The following is a 25,579-nucleotide window of genomic DNA, read 5'->3' as shown; positions in this document are numbered from 1 at the left end:
GACTCTAAAAGATTCTTGATTGAGGAACGTGAAGAGTTCATGTGTCGAATATCTAAAGCATTTGTATCCGTTGAGTACGATCTCTTCTTTGCACATTTGTACTATCATTGGTTAACTTTCTTTGTTTGCCACATTTGAAATAAAGGAATATGAGATATCCTTTTTGTCCCTACTTGGCCATTTTCATGCATCTCATTATGTGTTTATTTAATGATGAATAGTGAAATGACATACTCTAAACAAAAGAAATGTTAAGCATTACCTGGATGAAAATTTGATAAGTACAAGAGCCTTAAAGCAAGGACAAAATTCAACCAGGAAAAAAGAGTGTTATCTGAGAAACGTCGATTACTCGTGAAGCTTGAAGACGGGTACATGGCGTAAAGAGAAAGTCAAGAGCCAAAGTAATGAATGCGGACCATCACAAGAATCGTGACGAAAAAGACATACGACAAACATGCTTAAGGAACACTGCATAATCATGTAGGCATAAAGGCATTTAAGACAAACATGTGCATATCATGATAACATCATGCATGGCATATACAGTTAATCAAATAGAGCAAAGGACGTGATGGTAGTTGTATTGAATCAAAGGAAAAGACACATGAGTTCCACTAGATGATATGTTTTGGGTACTCTGAGGTATCTTTAATTCATGTTTTCAAAAATCAACTCATATTGCAAGAAATGAGTTGAGCCTCAGGTCACACGCTGAGGTATTTTTAGTTTATGTTTCAAAAAAATTGACTCATATTGCGAGAGGTGAGTCAAGCCTCAGGTCACGCTGAGGTATTTTTAATTCCTGTTGTTTCAAAAATCAGCTCATATTGCGAGAGGTGATTTGAGCCTCAAGACACGTTGAGGTAATTTCAATTTATGTTCCAAAATCAACTCATATTGCGAGAGGTGAGTTGAGCCTCGGGGCACGCTGAGGTATTTTTAGTTTATGTTTAGAAAATTGACTCATCTTGCGAAAGGTGAGTTAAGCCTTTAATTTCTGTTTTCAAAAATCAACTCATATTGCGAGAGATGAGTTGAGCCTTGGCTCACGTCTTTGAGCTATTTTCAATTCTGTTTTCAAATTCGTTCGTCAAAATCAACTCATATTGCAAGAGATGAGTTGAGCCTCGAGTCACATGTCGAGGTATTTTCAAATTACATTATTCAAATTCTGCTTTTAATTTTTACTTTCCTAAAACCAACTCATATTGCGAGAGGTGAGTCAAGCCTCGGGGCACGCTGAGGTATTTTCAATTTCTGCTTTTCAATTCCTACTTTTCAAAAAAATCAGCTCATATTGCGAGAGGTGAGTTGAGCCTCAGGTCACTGAGGTATTTTCAATTTCATTTTCAATTTATGTTGTTCAAGAATCAACTCATATTGCAGAGGTGGGTTGAACCTTTTAATTTCTACTTTTTCAAAATCAGCTCATATTGCTAGAGGTGAGTTGAGCCTCGGGGCACGCTGAGGTATTTTCAATTTTTGTGTTTTAATTTCAACTCATATGGCGAGAGGTGAGTTGAGCCTCAAGACACGCTGAGGTAATTTCAATTTCTGTTGTCAAAAAAAAAAGCAACTCATATTGCGAAAAGTGAGTTGAGCCTCAGTTCACATGCTGAGATATTTTTAGTTTTTGTTTTTAATGTCTGTTTTTAAAGAGTCAATTCATATTGCGAGAAACGAGTTGAACTCAAGATCACATGCCGAGTCAAGAATAAAGATTGGAGCTAATTGAAGATGTCAGATTTTGTCTCCTGAAGTTACAGTGGAGCTGATCGAGGATATCAGATCTTGCCTTGCTAGAGTTACAGAAGAGAAGATCGCAAATTTCATCTCACGAAGCAATAGAAAAGCAGATCAAAGTCAGAGACTTTATTTCTCCTGGAGTTACAATAAAGCGATCGAAGACACAAATCTCATATCCTTGAAGTTACATTGGAGTAGATTGAAGCTACAAGGCATATGTCGAAGATGTAGTGGATTGAATCTAAAGCTACAAGATGCGTTAATTTGGAAGAAGACTATCCGAACAAGAAGAGTACCAATGAAGTCAAGACTCGCAAGACAGGGCAAAATTGGCCTTTCTTTGTGTCTTTGCTCTATTCTCGTTACACGACAATGAGCAAAGAGGGGCAGCTGTACAGGCCAATTTTAGCTACTATTATAGAGAACCCATTTACTAATACATCAGCCAACCCAAAATTCAAACCCTATTTACAACCAGAACCCAATATCCCTGAACCCATATACCCGAAGCCCAATAACCTAAACTACCAGCCCACTAAACTACCAACCCACTAAACTAACAGCCCATTACACAAAATCAGAAACAAAAAATACCTAATCCCAAACCCTAGCCCCCCTAGCATTCGGCGCCCACTTGCCTCTGTCACCACCGACGTCTGCCACGCTCCATACCCCCACTACAACAGTCCCATACCTCCACAGTCCTCGTACACCATGCCCACACCCGTACGCATGCCAACAGACTCGTTACCTGCAAGAAGGAAACAAAACAACAGCAGCAACAGAGCAGTAGCCAATAGAATAAACAATATTTTTGTACTCTTCTTTGGAACATTCGGCTATAAAGCCATGTAATAACCGTTGTAAGTTTTTTAGACGGGCAATAAGAAAAAACAGAAAAAGAAATATTGAACCTTGGATCCTGCCTATATCCATATACGAGAATAGCATCAGACTAAGCAAGAAAATAGCAAAGATCGAAGAATCAGAAGTTAAAAACTAAAGGTTATTTCTTTTTCATTTCTATTTCGTTTTAAAATTAATTTTATCACCCATACACATAAAAATCTAATAAACTAATAAAATAAACAAATAACAAAAAATAAAAGAAAAAAATTAGAAATTTTTACCTCCTCCGGCCACCGTGTACGGTGGCCATGCCAACGATGCAGTGGTCCAATGACCGGACCGGTGCCCCCACGAACCCTCTCTCCTTCTCCCTCTCTTTCTCCTTCTCTTTTTTTTCTTTTTTTTCTCTCTGCTGTTGCCAAATGAATTTTTTACAAAATTTTTAACTTATATAGGGGACCAAAACGCACCGTTTTGGTCCCCCTCCCACTTAGCTTGAAACGGCTCCGTTTAAGCCCCTGGATCGGGTTGACCCGACCCTACCCACTCAGGATCCGCGTGTTTTTTAAGTGGAGGGGCTAATTGCGCTTTCAGCCCCTCCACTTTCTTATGATTTTACAATCAGGTTTTTAATATTTTAATTTGGCCCAGAGTTTTGCCCGTTCATCAATTTAGTCCCTCGGTGCTACGCTGCGTTTTGGGTAACAGAGAATATTGCACTTTTGGTCCCCATTGTTTTCACGCGTATTCATTCTGGTCCTTTATTTCTTTATTTCTTTTTAAATTCGCTCAAAATTACATTCTTAGGCCGATTTAGTCCTTTTTTCGTTTATTTTCATTTTTTACATTATTATTATTATTATTATTATTATTATTATTATTATTATTATTATTATTATTATTATTATTATGTATTAGTTTATGTTTTATTATACAATTATATATTTATAATACGTATATATATACTTAATATAGTTGTATATGTCTAAGTATTATTACCTTTTTTTATGTATATATTACCTAAATGTTTTAGTATCATGTATATTCTTCATATATCGTATATATGTGTTCTTAATATACTATACTTTACATGTATCATATATTTTAATGTCGTATTATTATGTTTTAATATTATGTATTTTCATTTTATATTATATACATATACTTTTATATATTACTATCGTATATTTTGATATTATCAGTTATATATTTCTTATGTATCTCCATGTATGTATTTGATATTGTCCCATGCGTATGTTTATGTAGTCTTATTAATATTATTTATGTTATTAGCATTTTAAATATGTATCATAAATGTTCATCGTTATATATTATGTATGTATATATATTTTCAATATTATTAGTCATATTTTATATATATATATATATATATATATATTATTCCATGTACATATTTCTTACTCTTATGTATATATATATATCCTTAGTACCACGTTACATATATATTGTGTATATACTTGTTTTCTTACCCTATTATATTCATTGTTAATACATTTATTTTTTTATATATGTATACATACCCTTTTGTAATAGTATTTTTACACATGTATGTATATCTTTTATTTTATTTTTGCTAGTTATGTACTTCTTTTTACTATCTTATACGTATTTCAAACATTATACGTATAGTATATTTCTAACACTACTACTATTTATATAAATATTTTACGTATATGCTCTTAATTATCTTCGTATGTGGATTCATTGTATTCTTATTACGTTCTCGTATTCAATGCTAACATTGCATTTGATCTTACATGCACGGTTATTATTTTCTAATATTATTGTTATGTTTGTTATTTGTTTCAAATATATCAAGCCGTTTCATTTGCTTATTTTCATTTCGTATCAATTATGTCTTGCATTCCCTTGAAAATTACGTTCCGATTTTCTAATTAATTTCAATAGTCAAGGCAATATATCGATTTAACATTAAGTCATCAAATTCATCGCTATGTTGGGTGAACGTCAATTGACTCGTGTTAAAGCGATATACCCTTCTCAAAAAACGGGATAAACTAAAATTTCTCATTTTTAATCGGATCACGACTAAATTTTACATTGAACCCATATTTTTGAAAATCAAGACAACCTGTGTTTATGAGATACCAATTTTGGGCGTCGCGAGGGTGCTAATACCTTCCTCGCACGTAACAGACTCCCGAGCCCTATTTTTTCTCTGGATTTCGACGTAGACCCGAACTTAGCCTTCTTTTGTTTTAAAAATAGATCTAATAGGTGTCCGATCACACCTAAAAAAGGATCGGTGGTGACTCCTTTTTATTTCAAAATCGAATTTCGATTTTCAAACTTTTTCACTAGATCGCCACAATTAGCGACCCCAAACTAAAATTTCTATGTCGCTACAATCATATATGGTTGGAAACGAGAAAACTTGGTCAATGTCGAAGGTTTTGGTAGCTCATCTTCTCATGGGATATTGGAGTTTAAAATTGGTGAAATGCAGTAGTTGTGGTTGGCATAATAGCTACCTCATGTAATCAAGTCAGCCTCTTAATTAAATTAATAATATGTAAAATAGTATATTTCAACAAATCTCCAAGTTAGTTAAGTTCCCGATACTAATATTTTAAATATTGATGGTGTAAATTAACCACAAAATACATGTTAATTGAGATAATTTGCATCAGATCAAGTCAATTCGGTTGATCGTGGAATCAATTTCGTGTTTGAGCTTTTTGATTTTAGGTAATTTGAATTTTGCAAATAAAATTTTTATGTAGGATCATTTCAAATTATTTGTTTGATTCAAATCATTTCAAATTTAGGTTATTTTCTAGCGTTAAATAATAATGTTGGGTAAAAATTAAGAGGTTTGCCTCAAGTTGAACTTGTCATTAGCATTAGGCAGTCTACAAGCAAGCAAGAAATAGGAAATTGTTCTCAACTATTCCTTGATTAAAATACATATATTGGGTGTTAATATAGACAGAAGATATAATACATTGAAAAAATAAATTAAAAAAGATTAATCTGAGGAACATTGCAAGAGGTAATCAAGCAGATTTCATGAATATACTCCCATAACAAGCAAATAACAAATCAAAGTACAACAGATTATGGAAAATGGGAATCTCCCATTTCTACAAACAAATACTATCTGTGTTGAAGAACAAACAATACTCCAAATCAAAAGACGAAGACGAATAAAAACACCTTAAGCAAAATCCAGTATATATGTAGCCACATTTTATCTGTCAATAGACAGGGGAAGAAAGGGGTATTTCAAGGAGTAGAAGAAGGAGAAGGTGGTGGTGAAAGGAATGGAATTGAGGGAATTGCAGTTGGGATTGTGGGGATTAAAGGCATGCTTGGCAGAGGAGGCAGTGTGGCCGTTGGTATAGCAGGAAATGTAGGTAAAGCAGGCATGGTAGGAAGTGGTGGAAGCGCCCCAGGCCTTGGCATTGTTGGCTGCGGGAGATTAGGGATAGATGGCAATGGTGGGAGTGTAGTTGTAGGCAATGTTGGCATTGGTGGCAGCTGCTGAAGGTGACGAGCTGCTAGGCCAACATCAATGCTTGAAAACGACAAAGCCACCAAGAATGCTAAAGCAATGCAATTGAAATAACCCATTTTGTGGAGAGATTTTGAAACTAATTAAGCAAATGAAACAAAGTGTTTTATCTGAATAGTTACGAGTGAGGAAGAGAAAGCATGGTGTTGGGGTTTATATAGGCATTAGAGCAGTTGTTAATATTTGATCATTATATATGGTTGAAAAGGAGGAAACTTGGTCAATATTAAAGGTTTTGGTTGGTCATCTTCTCATGCATACCTGAGTTTAAAACAGGTGAAATGCAGTTGTGGTTGGCATGGAACCTACTCAAACAATGAATTCACCTATTAGCTTCTAACTTCACATTCACGCCTTTAATATTTAATTAATCTTTTTAAATTAATTGCAGTAATTGATGTAAAATAATATTTTTATTTAAATTTATTGAATATAATTAAAATATATTAATTTATCAATTCAAATATTATAATAAAAAATTTTAAATAATAATTAAAATATTTTAATATATTCAATATATAATATTTACTTTTTGTATAAATTACTATTATTCAAAATAATAATTAATTAATATAATTAACACCAATGTTAAATTTTTTTAAGTAAAACTGGATCTTTTATTCAAAGAAAAAGCCGAAAGAAAGACTACAGATGAGTTCAAAATAAAACAGTAAAAGCACGACCCAAAACAAATAGGAAAGCAGGCTTAGATCCAGTAAACACGTATTCTGTTGTCTCAGCTGTTATAATTAATTAACTACACTCCTGATAATCAATGCACTTTTCTTGGGAAGCCACAAAGCATATCATCAATGTCGTCAATCAAGCTTCCATTAGAAACAAACCCTTTCTCTATGCCAAACAGATAACTTTTCACTGATTCACCTCTCCATTTCCTTTCTGACTCGCATGGGTCTTACAACATTCTGTTTCAACTCGCCGATTCCACCCATCTCCAGTCTTTATTCACCTCCTCCGCCGCGAAAGGGGCAAAAGCACTCACTAGATAAGTATTCTCCCTTCCCTTAATTACCTCTGTCACTAGAACATGAGCAAATTTGTTCGATTCTCTGTGGGTAAATCGAAATCAACAAGAACCAAAACCTGAGCATAGCTTTTTCGAGTCTTTTATGTATATTTCTAACTCAAATCTCTCTTCCTCTTGTGCTTGTAGCTTTTGTATCACTGATCGAGCATCGCCTTCGATTTCTACCACTAACAGTCCTAGATCCAACCCTAGCAGGATCGCCTGGAGGCACACCATCGCTTCAGCAACAAAAACATACAGTATGTGCGCATGCATGGTTGTTTTTGAGCAAATAATCTCTGCCTTATCATTTCTAACCACTAACCCGGAACATGATTCCTTCCTTTGCCTGTTGAATGCAGCATCAAAATTGATTTTGGCAGACAACCCTATTGTAAATTTTGTGCTCTTCATTTCCAAGAACCCACGCATCCTTCCAAATAGAAACTTTCTGTCCATCACCAATCCTCCATCCTAAACCTTTTCGAATAAGGCCTTTTGCAGCCCAAAAACTTTGTTAGGTAAGCAAAGGTAAGTTACCTAACTTGGAGTTTAAGAAATCGGAATCTCAAAAATATTTAATTTTTAAGGCTCGCGTACGTAACAAACATCAACCCTGCTTGGCCAATAAAGCAATATTAAAATTGGATAAATTCCTAAAACTCATACCCTCTCCTCCTTGATTGTGCATAAGGACCTCTAATCACACCAATGCATGTCACGCTTTCCATGATTTTTCCTCTACCAAAATGCTCATATTATATTTTCTATTTCCACACAAAGGGTTTTTGGCAAAAGAAAACAAAGCATCACATATGTAGGGATAGCTTGTAGCATAGCTTTTATAAATACCTTTTTATCGCCCTGTGAAAGGTGTTTAAGATTCCAGCCATTGATCTTCTGTTTTAATATGTCCTTAAGTCCTTGAAATGCCTTTTTTCTTCCTCTACCCATCATATTTGGTATTGCTTTTCCAGGTCTATAGTGCAGTGAACATTAAGCTTATGGAAGGTCATCCCTTTATCCTGCTCGGCCACATTAGCACTAAAGAAGGCAGTTGACTTTTCAAAATTCACATATTGACTTGAGCAGCAATCATCCGCGAACATTATATAGGTAATTGGGCGGGCAACCTTACGAACTTTTGCTCTTGCAATTTGCCCTTTTTGTCTTGCTAACCGCATTAAAGAAGATAAACCCTCTCTAAAAAATAAAAATAAATAAGGGCTCAAGCAGTCGCCCTGGCATAGCCCTCTAGATGGCTTAAAGCTGGCTCCTTCTCCATTTATAATATGTCACTGTGCTTATACAAAGAAGAATAAAGTCAATAAAAGATTCTGCAAAACCCATTTTCAGCATCATACCTCTAAAAAAGGTCATTCCACTCGATCATAGGTCTCACTCATATCCAACTTCAATGCCATAAACCCCTTCCGTCTCGATCTATTATTTTTGAATCTGTGCAGCACCTTGTATGTTAGCAAAATATTGTCAGTAATGAGTCAACCTGGTACAGGTACGAAAGCATTTTGAGCATCATCCATGCAAACATCCAAAACTCTTTGAAGGCGATTAGTGACAGTCTTGGCAATAATTTTATAAATTACTGTACAAAAACTAATAAGGCGAAAATTTGTAAGATTAAAAGGATTAAAAATCTTTGGAATTAACACTATCGTCTTAATAATACATTCCAAATAGTGGCCATTATTCAAAATATCTAAACGAAAGATACTAGTGTCTTTACCAATAATATGCCAAAACTTCTAGTAGAATAGTTGGAAGACCATCAGAACCGAAGCTTTTGCCGGCCCCATGCTGTCCAATGCTTCCAAAACTTCCTCTACTGTATATTCAACTAACAAGCCTTGATTCATATTATCTGTAACGCATCCATAGAATATGATCCAGATTTCTAATCTCTTTTTATTCGAACAGAGCGTTAAAATAGTTGCCAGCAATTGCCCCTATCTCATTGCGACCATTGGCCTAAGTACCATAAGCCCTTTTCAGCACCTTTATCCGATTCACACGTCTTTTCTGGGATGCATGATTATGGAAAAATGAGGTGTTTTTATGACCCATCTTCAACAAATTCACTTTAGCTTGTTGCTCCCAATACTGTTCCTCTTCCATCTCCAAATTTAAGTGCAATTAAATATCCATTTCTTGCATGTGTACGCAACGACACCTACATAAGAAACTATCTCTTTGGATGCCATGATTTAACCCCACTTGATAGAAACTATTTCCATGTCCTAGACACCCACATAAAAAATAGAACAGGGTTAACTTTTCATATTTGAAATTTGCATAGGTAAAGTTTGATGCAGAGATCATAATTTTCTTTCGTCTTTTCAATGGCTTTCGAACATCAATCTGTACTCTAGTGCAAAGATAATTACTAAGACCACGAGACACTTGCTTAACATCATATTTCAGAACTTTGCCAATAAAGTTTCCAAATTGCATCGCCACAGATTCTTTAAAAAACCCTAGTGGTAAACTGTGGACTTGAACCCACCAGTCTGAGCACACTAGTGGTACTGATGTTGGATCTTCGTTCTCTTGCATCTCATGGATAATCAATAGATGATTGTTGAAAGTCTAAGGAACATCTATAAAGACCCAATTGATATCTAATTCATTAAATAACTTGAATAAGAACCTTTTCTCGCTCAGATTTGAGATTTGCACCCCTTCCAGTGGATGCCATAAATTTTCCATCGTATTCCTCATGGCCGGAAAATGGACTACACTTGCAGTCAAAAAACATCCAACCAAACAGAGACTATACACTGAGCTTTGAGGTTCAAATTCATTTGAAATAAGGAGAGCTTCTTCTTCGCCATCATCTCGACTCAGATTTGCCAATCCTTTTTCCATCGCACCCCTAGTAACGTCGAACTACCTACTTCCAGGGAATTGGTTGATGCAAAACGATGAACAAAATAGAGAGTAACATCGAGAGCAAAAAATGTAAATGTAAGAGACAAAAAAACATAGACATGCTAAACAACATACTAAAGCATGCTAGATGGCAGACTAAAATCCATATTTATCCCTATTTTGACGAAATTAACCCTAATGTTGATTAAATGATAATTAATATGCTTAAAATTTTATTCAAATAATAATTTGATTTTACATTAATTAATAACATAAATTATAATTATAATTATAATTACAACAATCTTTTTCCTATATTTTAAACTTAAAATTCTATTTAAGTAATAATTTTATTGTAACACTTTACACCTGACTCGGTTGTTAAATCCGAGTATGAGCCTCACAAGTAGAACGGGAGTATGAGCCTCACAAGTAGAACGGGTGTACCAAATAAAATCTAACATCCTGAGTTCAGTGGACTGCTCTATACACTGTGGCGTTAACTCAAATTGTCAAACGACATATAAGTTTTAAAGTACTTCCTGCAGTAGTGCGCTAAGTATAAATAAACAATGTTTACTTAAACATTTGACGGAAACCCTTTTTAATACTTAAATATAAGTAAAAGATAAATATGTTAACTCTCATTTCAAAGTTCAAAATTCTTTGTTGGTTGATTATCATCATTTAAAACAGTTTGGGACATTGCCCAGTAATACTGCTCATAAGAGCTCAAAGGTACAAAAATCAATTGTTCATGTACAAGCTTTTGAATTTAAAACTGGATGATTTTAGCATTGTCTTATCCCCAACGATTACATGTTACAAGCGAAAATAGATGGCTCACTAAAGAGGTCGCAATTCTGGCTGAATCCTTTCTACAATCTTTCAACTTAAACACCTGGAAATAAGAAAAAGAGACTAAGTAAGTTCATAAGAACTTAGCGAGTTCCACAGGATTTCAACTTCGCAACAAGGTTCAACTAACACCGCATGACCAAGACTTAGACTGTTTATAAGACACGCCACTACGAGCGGATATAATAGCCCCATTTCGAGACATCCAATGGTGGATACCATCCACTAGTGGATACAGTTCAATAGCGAATACTATGCGTTTTCAGATATCAACATTTGACGGACATACGTCACGACGGCTCTATTAGTATGTCAGTCTTGTGATTCAACTTTCATAACCTATATTTTAGACTTAAGAGTTCTATTTAGTAATAACTTTATTTTAAAATTAGCACAACTAATTATATTTAAATGTGTAATTATCACTAACTTTTATTAAATCATAATTAGTTTTAAATATATCATTATCACAACTGCTATTTTATTTCAAATTCTTTAATCAATAATACTAAATTAAATATTATAATTAGTTTTTAAATTTAAATTTAGTAATATGATAAAAAATAAAAAGTATTTTCGAAATTTTTCCAAACTTATGCTTTAGATTAATAATATTTCAAATAATAGCTTCGACAAACCTCCAAATTAGCTAAGTTTCTGTAGCACGTTATGCACGATGCTAGTACTTTCGAAGCAAATTATATAAAGAAACTACGTAATTATATGCATACATGTTATTAGTTTTCTGTGTTATATAATCTAAAAATCCAAATCATTATCTTCCTATTTTTATCTTATCAAAATTACCCAAAACAACTTCTATCAAAAGTTAGGATAATGAAAAGGTCCAAAGAGTATCACATGATGAAAAGGTCCAAAGAGTATCACGTGGACTAAATTAAAATATAAATTAATAATGAAATAAAATTTCTCTAAACTGAATTTCTTTATTTTAATGTTCGGGATAATGGCAAGAAATACCTTATACTTTAACAAATTTGTTAGTGTGATATCTGTAGTTTTAATTTGTCCGATTTGGTATTTATATTTTTGTTCTGTCTAACTTTTTAGTACTTTGATCTAACGGTGTTATTTACCACTGAAAGGAAGCCATGTGGCATTGTGGAACTGGTCTAAAAAAACGAAATAGGCAAGAAGGACTTGCAAATAAATTTTTCTTTTTGATAAAAAAACCCTTTTATCCGAATAATAAGTTTTTTTCCGTTTTTATCTATTTACTTTTCCTTTTATTTTTTCATTATTTATTCGTCACCTTACACAATAAAACTTGATCTCCTTTTATTTATTCACACTTTTTAAAAGAATAGATATATGATTAATAAAATTAAATTTTACTTGTATATTTATTTCATACAATATTTTCTTATATTTTTATAGCTCAAAAGGTACCAATAGAATTAAAACATTAACACACTTATCATATTTTTAAATAAAACAATTTTAATACTTTTAAATTTTATATAATTTAGAAAAAAATCATCTTTAATGAATCTAGACAAACGGTTGTCCATATTTATTTTGAACTTGGCTTTTAAATAGTTTTTACTAAGGTTGAAGGGTCCAAAAAGTCATCAGTTAAAAATCAAAAAATAAATTGAACCCTTATGGATAGATGCACCCAATTGAGTCTTCAATGACTCAAAGAAAATTATTTTGCCCTTTTCATTAATGAAAACAATCTATTGACCAATTTGACCATTAATTGCGATGATGTGGCTAACGAAAGCCACCAGAAGCTATCATATGGTAGTATGTTAACTGGAATGCCATGCCACATCAGCAAACTTAAAAAAGTATAACAATATTTTAAAAATAATAACTTTTAAATTTTTTGTTGACATGGTATTATCACATGGCAGTTGTTGGTGGCTTCTATCAACCATGTCATCGCAATTAATGGTCCAACCAGTCAACTAAATGTTTCCATTAGCCGAAGGGACAAATTGATTTTCTTTTTTGAATCATTCAGTGCTCAATTGGGTGCACTTTTTTCATAAGGGCTCAATTTATTTTTTTTATTAACAGCTTTTTCCTTTAGCCTTTTATTAATTTTTAAAATTTTAACGTTTTAAATTTTATTTAATATTTTTATAAACTTTAATAGTGTTTTACAAATTTATAAAATATTAATTTTTTAGAAAAGTATTTTTAAATTAAAAATTAAGCCTAAAATGAATGGTTGTCTAGGTTCATTCTAATAAAATTTTAAATAATTTTTAAAAATTTCTTTTAAAAATAAAATAAAAATTATTTAAAATTTTTTTACTACAATGAACCCGAACAATCATTTCAGAGCTGATGTAGAGCAATAACGTAGCATTGTCACATCAACAACTATCGTTGATGTGGAGCACTACGTCTGCATTGTAATAGTACAAGATGAAAAATATTGGTTGAAAGGCTTAATCAATGCAATTTGAGAGTTTAAAGACTTAATTGAGTATATTTTTTGCGGAATTTTTCACCAAAGTTCAAAAGCTTATTTACTCTTTTAGCCTTTTCCTTTTCTAATCTATCAAAACATAAAATTTAATTATTATTTAAGAATTGATTTTACTTCTAATTAATAGATTAATTAAAGAGTATTTGGTAGGTCATCTTTTAATGGATATTGGAGTTTATACTAGAGAACTGCAGCTGTTGTGGTTGGCATGGAAGCTACCCCATCTAATGAAGTTAGCCTCATAACTAAGTTAATACCTTAAAAACCTCTATTTAAAACAACCCACCATGTCAGCAAGCTTCAACTAATTGTTTATTATCTACCATTAATTTTAGTTTTATTTTGTAAATTTGTAATATTATTTACTGTCTCTCATATGCTTTTATAATTGGTACCAGAGCATCAGTGTAACGTTATCTGGAGAAATAATATCGTAGTATTTATTGAAGTTCTTATCCCTTATTTTCAATTCTGTTTATTTCATGCTTGTTTATCTTAAAACTCATATATCTGTTATTCTATTTTACTATAGCCTGTTTATGTTTGGGTGAGACTATTGGCTTTTTAAAGTAAGAACATATAAAGATAACAGACGGTTTTAGGTACTTGAGATAAATTTTATTGAAGAAACTAATTGTCTATATAAAGATAAAATTTGTAATCATGCTATGTATATTGATTTTAAAAATGAGAATAATAGTTCAGCTCTTAGTAAGGGTTTTAATAGTTTAATAGATATTACTTTTATATATTTTCATAAGTTATATAATAAAGTTAGTAAAATAGAACAACAAATAATTAATTTAGGAGAAGTTATAGAATTAGATTTGAACAACGAATCTAAAGAAATCTTATCTAAAGTTAATAATAAATTAAAACAAACTTTTATTGATAAAAATATAGAACAAAAAATAGATTTAGGACCTTTATATTATGGAAATAGTAGCATAATATTAACTTTGTCGAAGAAGAAGACACTTCCTCTGAAGAATCGTCTTCCAAAAAAAAAGACATAAAAATTGAAAAATAGAAAAGAAATATATTTATCAACAAAATATGATTTCCAATCCTATAAACAACTTATAGAACATTGGAAGAATAAATTTACTAAGACATCTGATAAAAATGAAAGAATAGAATATCTAAAACTAATAGAACAACTTTATGAAAAACATAAAGATCTGCTTACATTATTTAATTATCATTATATGTTAAATTATGACACTACATACAGTAGTAGTAGTTCTAATAATTTTGATAATTTTATAAACTTAGAAGACATAAATGTTACAAGTTACAAATCGATGAAGAAAACACTTCAACAGATGAATAAAATATAGAAATATCGTAACCAATGGATATTGATCAAATAGACTATAATCCTCATTGAAAAAGAAAAATAGAGTCAAACCTTCAAAAATATAATTATTTAAGATCTTTTCATAAAAACTATGAACAAGTTGAAAATACAACTAGAATTTTTGGTAATCAAACTGAAAATATTGCTACTAATGAAATTAAATCAGAAAATTTAGTAGAATCATCTACTCAACTAGTCCCACATAGAATAGATGATCTAAACAAAAGAAATGTTGCGCAAGGAAGAATATATTTAGATCTAACTAATATTCCTATAGCAGACTATAGTTGGAACATTTCAAGGAGATGTTTTACAATTCCTAAGAAGATGGGAAGAATTAGAAAAAGGAAAAGAACAGAAAGGGCAATTAATCAACCAGATTGAAACTCCCAAAGATTTATTAAAACGGTTTAACTTTTATTCTAAAAACAAAATTTTGTGGATATCTTGATAAAAAGATTAAGATTGTCTATCTAGTTATGTATTGTTAAAATTAAATTATGTGACATCAGATACCTAGAAGAATTTTCTAAATTCTTTTTCATGAATATCAAAAACTAAAAATGAAAATATAAATTTGTAGAAAATCAATATTTCCATAAATTACCATCACCTTGTGATGAGATTTGTATAAAAAAATCGATTCTTATTTAGAAAAGCATAGTAAAATAGTGGTGTAGAATTAGAAAGTATAGATTCTATAGGAAATAGAATTAATTTTGCAAAAGAAAGAATAACTATGCATTGTTTAGAAAGTAATGCCTATAAACAAGTTAAGCATAAATTAAGTAATAAGCATTATTACATCCAAATTCCTATTCATTTTCTAGTATTTTTGTAAAATGTTTATTACTTAATTTATGCTTAACTTGTTTAGACGCATTACTTTGTAAACAATGCATAGTTATTCTTTCTTTTGCAAAATTAATTCTATTTCCTATGGAATCTATACTTTTGATTCTACGCTAGCTATTTTACTATGCTTTTCTAAATAAGAATCATACTTTTTATACAAATCTCATCCCATGGTGGTGGTAATTTATGAAAATATTGGTTTTTTAGAAATTTATATTTATATTTTTAGTTTTTGATATTCATAAAGAATTTTTTAGAAAATTCTTCTAAGTATCTGATGTCATATAATTTAATTTTGACAATACATAACTAGACAAACAATCTTGATCTTTTTTATTAGTATATTCACAAAATTGCTTAGAATAAAAGTTAACTTTAATAAATCTTTGGGAGTTTCAATCTGGTTGATTAATTGCCCTTTCTATTCTTTTCCTTTTTCTGATTCTTCCAATATTCTTAGGAATTGTAAAACATCTCCTTGAAATGTTCCAACAAAGTAGTTTAAATTTTTTTCTTTTGACCACATGTTGTTAACAACTATAGTAATAGATTGTGCCCAATTATTTATGGTTTTTTCATAGTCTGCTATAGGAATATTAGTTAGATCTAAATATATTCCTCCTTGGGCAACATTTCTTTTGTTTAGATCATATATTCTATGTGAGACAGGTTGAGTAGATGATTCTCTTAAATTTTTAGATTTTATTTCATTAATAGCAATATTTTCAGTTTGATTACCAAAAATTCTAGTTGTATTTTCAACTTGTTTATGGTTTTCATGAGGATTATAATCTTTCTGAAGACATAGAGCCCATGGAGGTTCAGTATGATAAAGAAGATTTATGGTTAATTCTACAATGTTTGTTGCACTCGTCTTATTCAACCTTTAGAGATACAATTTTGTATAGCCGTAAATTTATCACAGTTGATGAAGTCTATGCTTCCTTAACCTCGTATAACAAGATGAAGCATCTTGTGGTTGGATCCGACTCTCAGGGAGAGGGTCTCATTGTTCGTGGGAGACAAGAATGAAATATTGATGATAATCATAGGAGAACATAAGAATGAAATCCTCATAGTAAATCTAAGGGTAGGTCGAGATCTTTAAATAAAAGTAAAACTTGTAACTTTTATAAAAAGAAATGGCACATTAAGTCTGAGGGTTATAAGTTGTAGAACAAGATCAAAAGAGTGACTGTAAATTAAAAGAGAAAACAACTAGAACAATTCGGTGAAACTAATGTAGTAGAGGACTACAGTGATGGTGAACTTCTAGTTGCTTCTACCGACAACTTTAAAGTGAGCGAGGAGTGGATCCTCGATTCTGGTTGCACGCTCCATATGACTCTCAATAGGGATCGTTTTACAACGTATTAAACTATGTCTGAAGGTGTTGTTTTGATGGAAAATAATATTTCATGTAAAATCGTAAGTACTGGCACGATCAAAATTAAGATGTTCGATGGAGTCGTCCAAACACTTAGTGGCATGCAACATGTACCAGAATTGAAAAGGAATTTGATTTCGTTGAGTACTCTTGATTCAAAAGGGCAAAATCATACGACTGAAAGTGGGGTTTTGAAGATTAGCAATGGTTCCCTCGTTTTGATGAAAGGGTAGAGAAAGACTGTAAAGTTATATGTGTTGCAAGGTTCAATTGTTATTAGTGATACATTTATCGCTTCTTCTTCCTTGTTAAATGATAATATTACTAGACTTTGGCATATATGTCTAGGGTATATGAGTGAGAACGGTAAGGCATAACTGAGCAAAAGAGGACTTTTTGATGATAAGGCATTAGTAAACTAAAGTTCTGTGAGCACTGTATTTTTAGGAAGAAAACGAGAGTTCGGCTCCTTAGAGGAATCCATAACAGGAAGTAAACGCTAGATTATATGCATTTTGATATTTGGGGATCATCTAGAGTGCCTTTAAGGGGTAGAGTTAATTATATGCTGACAATCATTTACGATTTTTCCAAAAAAGTTTGGGTATTCTTCTTAAAGAAAAAAAAGTGATGTGTTGTCCATGCTTAAGAATTAGAAAATTATGATTGAAAAGTAGATAGGAAAATAGGTAAAGCACCTCCATACAGATAATGGTTTAGAATTCTATTCTGATGATGTTAATAAATTCTGTAAATCAGAAGGGATCATGATGACACTTTAACAATTCGCCATACTCCACAGAAAAACGGTGTTGTAGAACGAATGAATAGAACAATAATGTAAAAGGTTTGATGCATGTTGCCAAAAGCTCATTTACCAAAGTTGTTTTGGGCTGAAATGACCAATACATGTTTTTTAATTAATCAGTCTCCGTCCTTTGCCATTGGAAAAAAGATTTCACAAGAGGTATGATGTGGTAATCCTGTTAACTATTTTGATTTGAAGATTTTTGGGTGTCCTGCGTATGTTTATGTTGATAATAATAAATTAGAGCATAGATCTATTAAATGTGTTTTTCTTGGCTATAAGGCTAGTGTTAAAAGGTATAAGTTCTGGTGTCCTGAAACGAAGAAAGTTGTAATTAACAAAGATGTTATTTTTTATGAAACTGTTATGTTACCTAACTTACTTGTTAAAGACTCTTTCAATAAAGAAAAGCAAAGTTCAAATACACATATGAAGTAGGTGGAGCTTCAGATTGATTCAAGATTTACAGTAGAGTCTACTTCTTAGGTTCAAATAGAAACTCAGAGTAGATTTGTTTCTTCACTACAGTTAGCACCACAATATTCTATTGCTAAGAATATACCTAAAAGAGAAATTGAACCCCCAAAAAGTACGCCGAGGCTGAGCTAGTTATTTATGCTTTAAACATGGCTGAAGAAATAAATACAAATCAAGAGCCATCTACTTATTTTAAGGCAATTAGCAATGAAGATTCAAGAAAGTAGATGTTTGTCATCTAAAAATAGATGAGATTGCTCCATAAGAATAGAACATGGAACCTATTGAAGCTTCCAAAGGGTAAAAAGATTGTTCGTTGTAAATGGGTGTTCAAGAAGAAATAAGGGACTCTAGAAGTTGAAAAACCAAGATATAAAGTAAGGCTGGCTGTAAAAGATTACAGTCAGATTCTAATTGCAGACTTCACAAATGTGTTTTCTCCAATTGTGAAGCATAGTTCGATTTGAGTCTTGCTTAGTATTATGGCTATGTATGATTTGGAGCTTGAACAGTTAGATGTAAAAACAATGTTCTTGTATAAAGAACTTGAGGAAGTTAATTACATGCAACAACCATAGGGTTTTATAGTCTCAAAAAATAAGACTGTTTGTTTGATAAAAAGTCCCTTTATAGCTTGAAGCAATCACCAAGGTAGTGGTACAAGAGGTTTGATTCATTTATGACTACTCATGATTTTAAAAGAAATAACTTTGATAGTTGTGTTTATTTTAAGAAAAACAGTGATGATTCTTTTGTATATCTACTTTTTTATATTGAAGACATGTTGATAGCAGTCAAAAATAAAGGAGAGATAAGAAAGGTGAAAGACATGTTGATAGCAATCATGTAAATTGTACCTAAGCTAGAAAGGGTACATTGAGAAAGTTCTTTGCAGGTTCAATATGTAGAGTGCCAAGCCTGTTAGAACTCCATTAGCAGCCCACTTCAGATTTTCATCAGCTTTGTCTCTACAATCAAATGATGAGATTGACTCCATGTCACGTGTTCCATATTTTAGTACAGTGGGATCTCTCATGTATGCTATGGTTTGCTCACTTTTAGATTTATCATATGTAATTAGTACAATTATTAGATACAAGTAGAATCTTAGTAAAGAACGTTGAAAAGTAGTTCAGTGGATTTTCAGATACTTATGAGGTACTACTAATGTTTTCTTACAGTTTGAAACAACTAAAGATGGAGTCATTAGGTATGTTGATTCTAATTTTGCTAGAGACCTTGATAAAAGATCTCTTATAGGGTATATTTTTACTATTGGGGGTTGTGCAATCAGTTGGAAAGCCACTTTGCAAACTAAGACTTGTAATGAAGCTATTTGGTTAAAGGGACTCTTTGGTAAGCTCAGTAAAGACCTTCAGATCAATACAGTGTTTTGTGATAGTCAGAGTTGTATAAGCCCAAATTGCCCGGGCCCGATGTTAAACCTTTACAAATTAAACCCAATATCCCTGACCCATTTACTTTATAAATAACCTGGGCCCAAATACATTACATCAAACCCCAAGACCCAAACATCTAACCTAAACCTGGTTGGCCCACTAAAACCTAAACCAACCACTACCCAAACCTTAACCCATCAGACCCACAACAACCCAATGACTAAACCTAACCCACTTACAACCAATTACCCAAACCCGAATGGCCTACTAAACCTAGCCCAACAGCCATTACAAACCCTAGATCCCACTTGCCTCTGACCTCTGTCCCAAGCCTCATACCGTCTGCCTCCACCGACTCCTCTGTCACCTCCACCGTTCAACCACCCTGCAAGGACAAAACAGAAGACATGACAGCAAAAAAAGAATAAAGCATGTAAAATAGGCTATAAAAAGGGGAATGAAAAACAGACTAAGGGGTCAGCTCCTTTTCTTTTTTCTTTTTCTTTTTGGTGTTTATTCGAATGTTCAAGGAAAGTCAATACCTAAGTTAGAGTACAATACATATACAAGCAGTGATTCGAACACTCAAAATCAGAGAATCAAAGATATCAAAAATCAAAAACTAGAAACCTAAGGTAATTTTTTTTTTCTGTTTTAGTTTCGTTTTCGAGGCCTATTTTCCATATATATATATACTAAAACATATAAAAAATATAAAACAAATATTTTTAAAAAAAAGGAAGAAAAATCATACCTTTTGATTTTTTACCACACTATCTGATGGCCGCCACGGCCATGACCGACGGTGGTCCAGTGACGGACCGGTGCTCCTCCTGGCCGGAACCCCTTTTCTCTCCCCCCTCTCCTTCTTTTTTTTTCCTTTCCCCGGTCCCAAATGAAATTTTTGAAATTTTTTTATCTTTTATAAGGGACCAAAACGGTGCGTTTTGGTCCCCCCGGGTTAAACAATAAAACGACGTCGTTTTGGCCCCGGGTTGGGTCGACCCGACCGGCTCTGAGCAGGATCTGCGTGTTTTTTAAGGGAGGGGTTATTTGCGCGTTTAACCCCTCCGCTTTTTAAACGTTTTGCAATTAAGTCTTTTGTCATTTTTTATTCTTTATAATTTTCCATGGTTTTCAATTTAGTCCCCATAATATCATGCTTTTGATCGAAGGGTTTATTTTGTTTTAATCCCCACTATTTGCGCGCTTGAAATAGGTTGTTCTCTTTTCTTTTTTATTCCGATTTTCGCTAAACTTTGTTTTTAATTCAATTTAGTCTTTTTGTCATTTTTACTCTCAAATTAAATTTGTAATATTAATTTTATTTAATATTAATATTATATTTACTATTATTATTTTTAAAAATTAGTGTACTTTGTATGTATATATTATTATGTATATTTTAGTATGTATATATATTTATGAAGTATTATTACTAGTTGTTTATAACATTATTATTCTTTAATATATTATGCATATATTTTAATATTATATTATATATATACATTCTTTATACTACATATACATACTTTTAATATCATATTTCATATGTATACACTTAACATCATATTATATATATCATGTAAAATTTTTAATACTTTATTACATACATATATTCTTACATATTATATGTATATTTTAGTACTATGTTTTATATATCTATGTTTTTAATACCATGCTATGTATATATTATTTATATTTATTATTAATATTAGTACATATATTTTATTATACGTATATATATATATATATATACGTTTTATTATTTTCAGATATCATATTATTCATTATTATACATGTATATATATATAAATATTTTTAGTACTTATTATAATATTTTCTTATTATATTATTCTGCATATTATTTTTATTCATTTCGCATTATTTTATTTATATTTTTAATACTCCCATATTCTTATATTATGTATATTATTATTTTTATTATACGTATCACATATATATTTTCTTTTAAAATATCATAGTATTCATGTATTTTATTATATATGTATATTGTATATGTTCATTTTAAATATATTATATATATGTGTGTATATATATATATATATATATATCATACCTATATTTAGTATTATTATGTAAACATCTTTCATCGCTATGTACATACATTTTCATATGTATATACTTTAACATTAATAGTTATGTATATTTTTATCACTTCATGTATATTTCAAATATTATATGTAGTATATTTCCAACATTATTACTAATTATACATATATATATGTATAAGTATATATTATGTAATACTCTTAATGTCATTTTTTACATATGTATATTCATTGTGTTCTCGTATTTGATACTATTGTTACATTTAATATCGCGTGCATTGTCATTGTCTTTAATATTATTGTCGTATGTATTATGTGCCTTGATGCATTTCCAACTATTATCTTTCGTTTCCCGCCCATTTTTATATATTATCTCATTGTTCATTATTTTAAAATGTTGATTCGTGTCTTTATTTATTTCAATAAGCAAGGCAACGTACCGATTTAAACACTATGTCATCGATTTCATCGCTATGTTGGGTGAATATCAAGTGACTCGTGTTAAAACGGTATGTCCTTCTCAAAAACATAAAAATTAAAATTTCTCGTCTTTTCAATTGGATCACGGTTAAATCTTACATTGAACTCGTATTTTTGAAAATCAAGAGAACACGTGTTTATAAGATACCAATTTTGGGCGTCGCGAGGGTGCTAATACCTTCCTCGCGCGTAACCGACTCCCTAACCCTAATTTTTATCTGGCTTTTGACGTAGACCTAAACCCGACCTTCTTTTTTTTGTTTTAAAAAGAAATCTAATAGGTGTCCGATCACACCTAGAAAAAGATCGGTGGCGACTCCCTTTTTATTTCAAAATCAAACCTCGGTCTTTAAATTTTCAATCAAACACCCTAATTAGCGACCAAGCTAAAGATTTTACGTCGCTACAAGAGTGTCATCTTCCTTATAAAGGATCAAATGTTTCATGAGAGAATAAAGCACACTGATGTTTGATATCATTTTTTGCATGATATTTTTACTTGTGGAGATATTATTGTGAGCAAAGTTAGTACTCATGAAAATCCTGCAGATATTGTAACACCCCAAACCCGGCCTGGACGTTATGACCGGATCTGATGCGCCACATTGATGCGTTCAAAACATTCCGTATTACTTAGTTTGGAAAAGCTGAGTTGGTGTTGTAAAAGACACTTTTAAAGGTAGGTTAAAGTGAATGGAAGCTGCGCACCAGGTAGGAAACCAGGAAGAAGAGGAGGTGAGTCCGTCGGACTGCTTAAGTACCAAGCTCTCTCTTCGGATCCAATCCTAGACATGCACACCGCCATTGCCACACTCTAACATCTCGTATAATTTTGAGAAAACCGTTTGATTATGACCAGCTTAAGAAAATGATTAAGGTTGCAAATCGTTTGCTTAAAATATTTATTTTTCTTGGGAAAACATTTACTTTGCGGAAACTTTGCGCGTCATCGTGATCTTTTTAAAAACAAGTAGATTTTATAAAACGAACCCTAGTGCTAGCCAGTTTAATAATCCCCAAAATATAAGTAATTAAAAAGAGCGACCTTATTACAACTTTAAGCATAATAAAAATAATCCAAAATAAATATTAAACTTATTTAAAATCGGCAATCAATCTTCATGGCCACTCTGAATCCCGCCCAGCTCCAAGTCCACCAATTCTAGGGCTCACCTGCAAGGATGGAAGAGGAAGGGGGTGAGTTTGGGAAAACTCAGTGTATCAGAAACCCATCCAAAGCCTAATTCAGCTCGAGCCCATTGGGCTGAGCCCTATTCAGATAACAAGACACAGAGGTCAAGCCCTTTTCGAATCACATAACAAGGCCTTAGCCCTTTTTACATAACAGTGTGGCCCATAGGCCCGCTTCAATAACATGAGTAACATCGGTAATAATGAATGCAAGCCCATCTGGGGAGACTACTCAACCCACCAACCGCTACACCGCCTGCACCAACCCTACACACCATGTGGGAATATCTCAACCCACCCAAATTTACACACACAGCTTGCGGAATGTCGCTCAATTTCGATCGATTGAGGCAAAGCCTCCAGTACGTGGATGAACCACTTTCAGTACTTCCTCCATTAATACCCCAACCCCATGCAATAGATATTAATAAAAGCATATCATGTAAAATACAACATTGATCAATCATGCAGTTCAGACAATTTAAAACCCTAGGGGTATATCGGTAATTTTGCTCTTTAGGGGTAATTTCGTGATCTACGCTGCTACACAAGCTAATTCAGTAATTTTTATCAGTTTTATGCAATTTGATTCCACCATCTACCTAACAGGCTAATTTGCCCATCTCTTACCCATATTGGTCCGTAAGCCCATTGGGCCCAGTTTTGGCCCGTCGAGCCCCTTTTTTCCGAAATACGCTAAAACGTCACGCGAACGTGCTTACCACCTTGCGGTGCCAGATCTAACAATTACTCTATGACTTGAGAGCATTCGCATACCCACATGACCATGAAATGCCGGATTTTGGCATTTCGACTTTCTTAATTGAACTAAAGAAGGGTGTTCTTGACACACACATTTCATGACGATCGCTCATGAGATCCCTTACGATGTCCTACAATTATTCATCACCATTTTAGCATACAAGTTATGCTTAACAAACTCAAAATCCACCCTACCTTATTCTACCAAAGAACCCTTATTGACCATAAGTTGCTTACCTTCACAAGGTCCAATAATACGATTCAAGCTTATCCAAGTCGATACTCCAAGCCTCATTGCTCCTCCAAAGTTGTCTATATCACACAGTCCAAGTCACCACTTGCCCACAAGGGCAAAATAGTCATTTAACACCCTAGGGGCAAATGGTAATTCTACCCTACAAGGGTATTTCTGGTAATTTTATAAACAAAGGGTATTTTAGTAATTTTATAAACCAGGGTATTTTGGTAATTTTGTAAACCAAGGGTATTTTAGTAATTTTACAAACTAGGGGTATTTTGGTGATTTTATAAACCAAGGGTATTTTGGTAATTCTATAAATTGAAGGTAAAACAGTAATTCAGAACCGAGGTAAAACAGTAATTCTATAAATCGAGGTAAAATAGTAATTACAAACCGAGGGTAAAATGGTAATTCAGTAAATCGAGGATAAAATAGTAATTCAGAACCGAGGGTAAAAGCAGTAATTACAGAAATCGAGGGTAAAACAAGAATTTCAGAACCGAGGGTAAAATGGTAATTTTGTAAATCGAGGTAAAATGGTAATTTTACAAGTCGAGGCATTTCAATAATTGGTAAACTAAAGTATTCTAAACATGGATAACAATACAAATGGGCCTAAAGCCTATTCTCGACCCAAATGGGCCCACACGCTCGTGTGGCCCTTTTAGCCCAAATCTAGCCACAAATATGAGATTCACCTAGCCTAGCCCAATATTTACTACACAATCAAATAACTTATCCAATTGGGCTCAGAGGCCCATTAGGCCCACATGACCCCTTTCGCCCATCATCGCGTCAAGTAGCCATCCTACAGCCTAGAGTAGTAAGAAATACACACCGATAGGAGACTGGAGTTAATCCACGCCCGAGCACTCTTAGCCGACGCCCAACCCAAACGAGCACGCCATACAGCGAAAGGGATCAGCCAAGAAAGGTACATTTACTCTCCTCATGGTTCCCTCTATTTAAAGCCAGCTTTGTATCCACTCTTATATTAGCTTCCTGATGTGGGATCCCTCCAACATTAGAGTTTAAATTCAACACCAAGTCTTGCCACCCCCTGTTAGCAAAATAAATGCTCTTTGCTTGCCATGGGATTCGAACCTATGCCTCCCCTTAAATGCTCCACACGCTACTTGCCACTAAGCCACAAG

At 32.6% G+C, this 25,579-nt stretch overlaps 1 protein-coding gene and 1 long non-coding RNA gene across 2 annotated transcripts; one reads left to right on the top strand and one right to left on the bottom strand.

Moving 5' to 3' along the window:
* Positions 1–5,865: 5,865 nt before the first annotated feature.
* Positions 5,866–6,213, bottom strand: LOC108462801 (uncharacterized). The gene has a single exon (XM_017762702.1). It carries the CDS (start codon positions 6,211–6,213, stop codon positions 5,866–5,868), a length of 348 nt encoding a protein of 115 aa, XP_017618191.1.
* Positions 6,214–6,862: 649 nt separating this feature from the next.
* On the top strand, positions 6,863–7,610 carry LOC128286901 (uncharacterized). Its single transcript, XR_008277587.1, has 2 exons — positions 6,863–7,441; positions 7,544–7,610. It is a non-coding gene; the product is annotated as an uncharacterized LOC128286901 (long non-coding RNA).
* Positions 7,611–25,579: the final 17,969 nt, after the last annotated feature.

The sequence above is a fragment of the Gossypium arboreum genome, chromosome 13 (genome assembly GCF_025698485.1).
Source record: "Gossypium arboreum isolate Shixiya-1 chromosome 13, ASM2569848v2, whole genome shotgun sequence".
Taxonomy (NCBI): domain Eukaryota; kingdom Viridiplantae; phylum Streptophyta; class Magnoliopsida; order Malvales; family Malvaceae; genus Gossypium; species Gossypium arboreum.
Note: the sequence above shows the minus strand (reverse complement) of the source record. Positions and strands in the feature narration are given on the sequence as shown.

Excerpts from the sequence above, each read along its gene's own strand:
- LOC108462801 (XM_017762702.1), bottom strand. The coding sequence starts at position 6,213 with ATGGGTTATTTCAATTGCATTGCTTTAGCATTCTTGGTGGCTTTGTCG.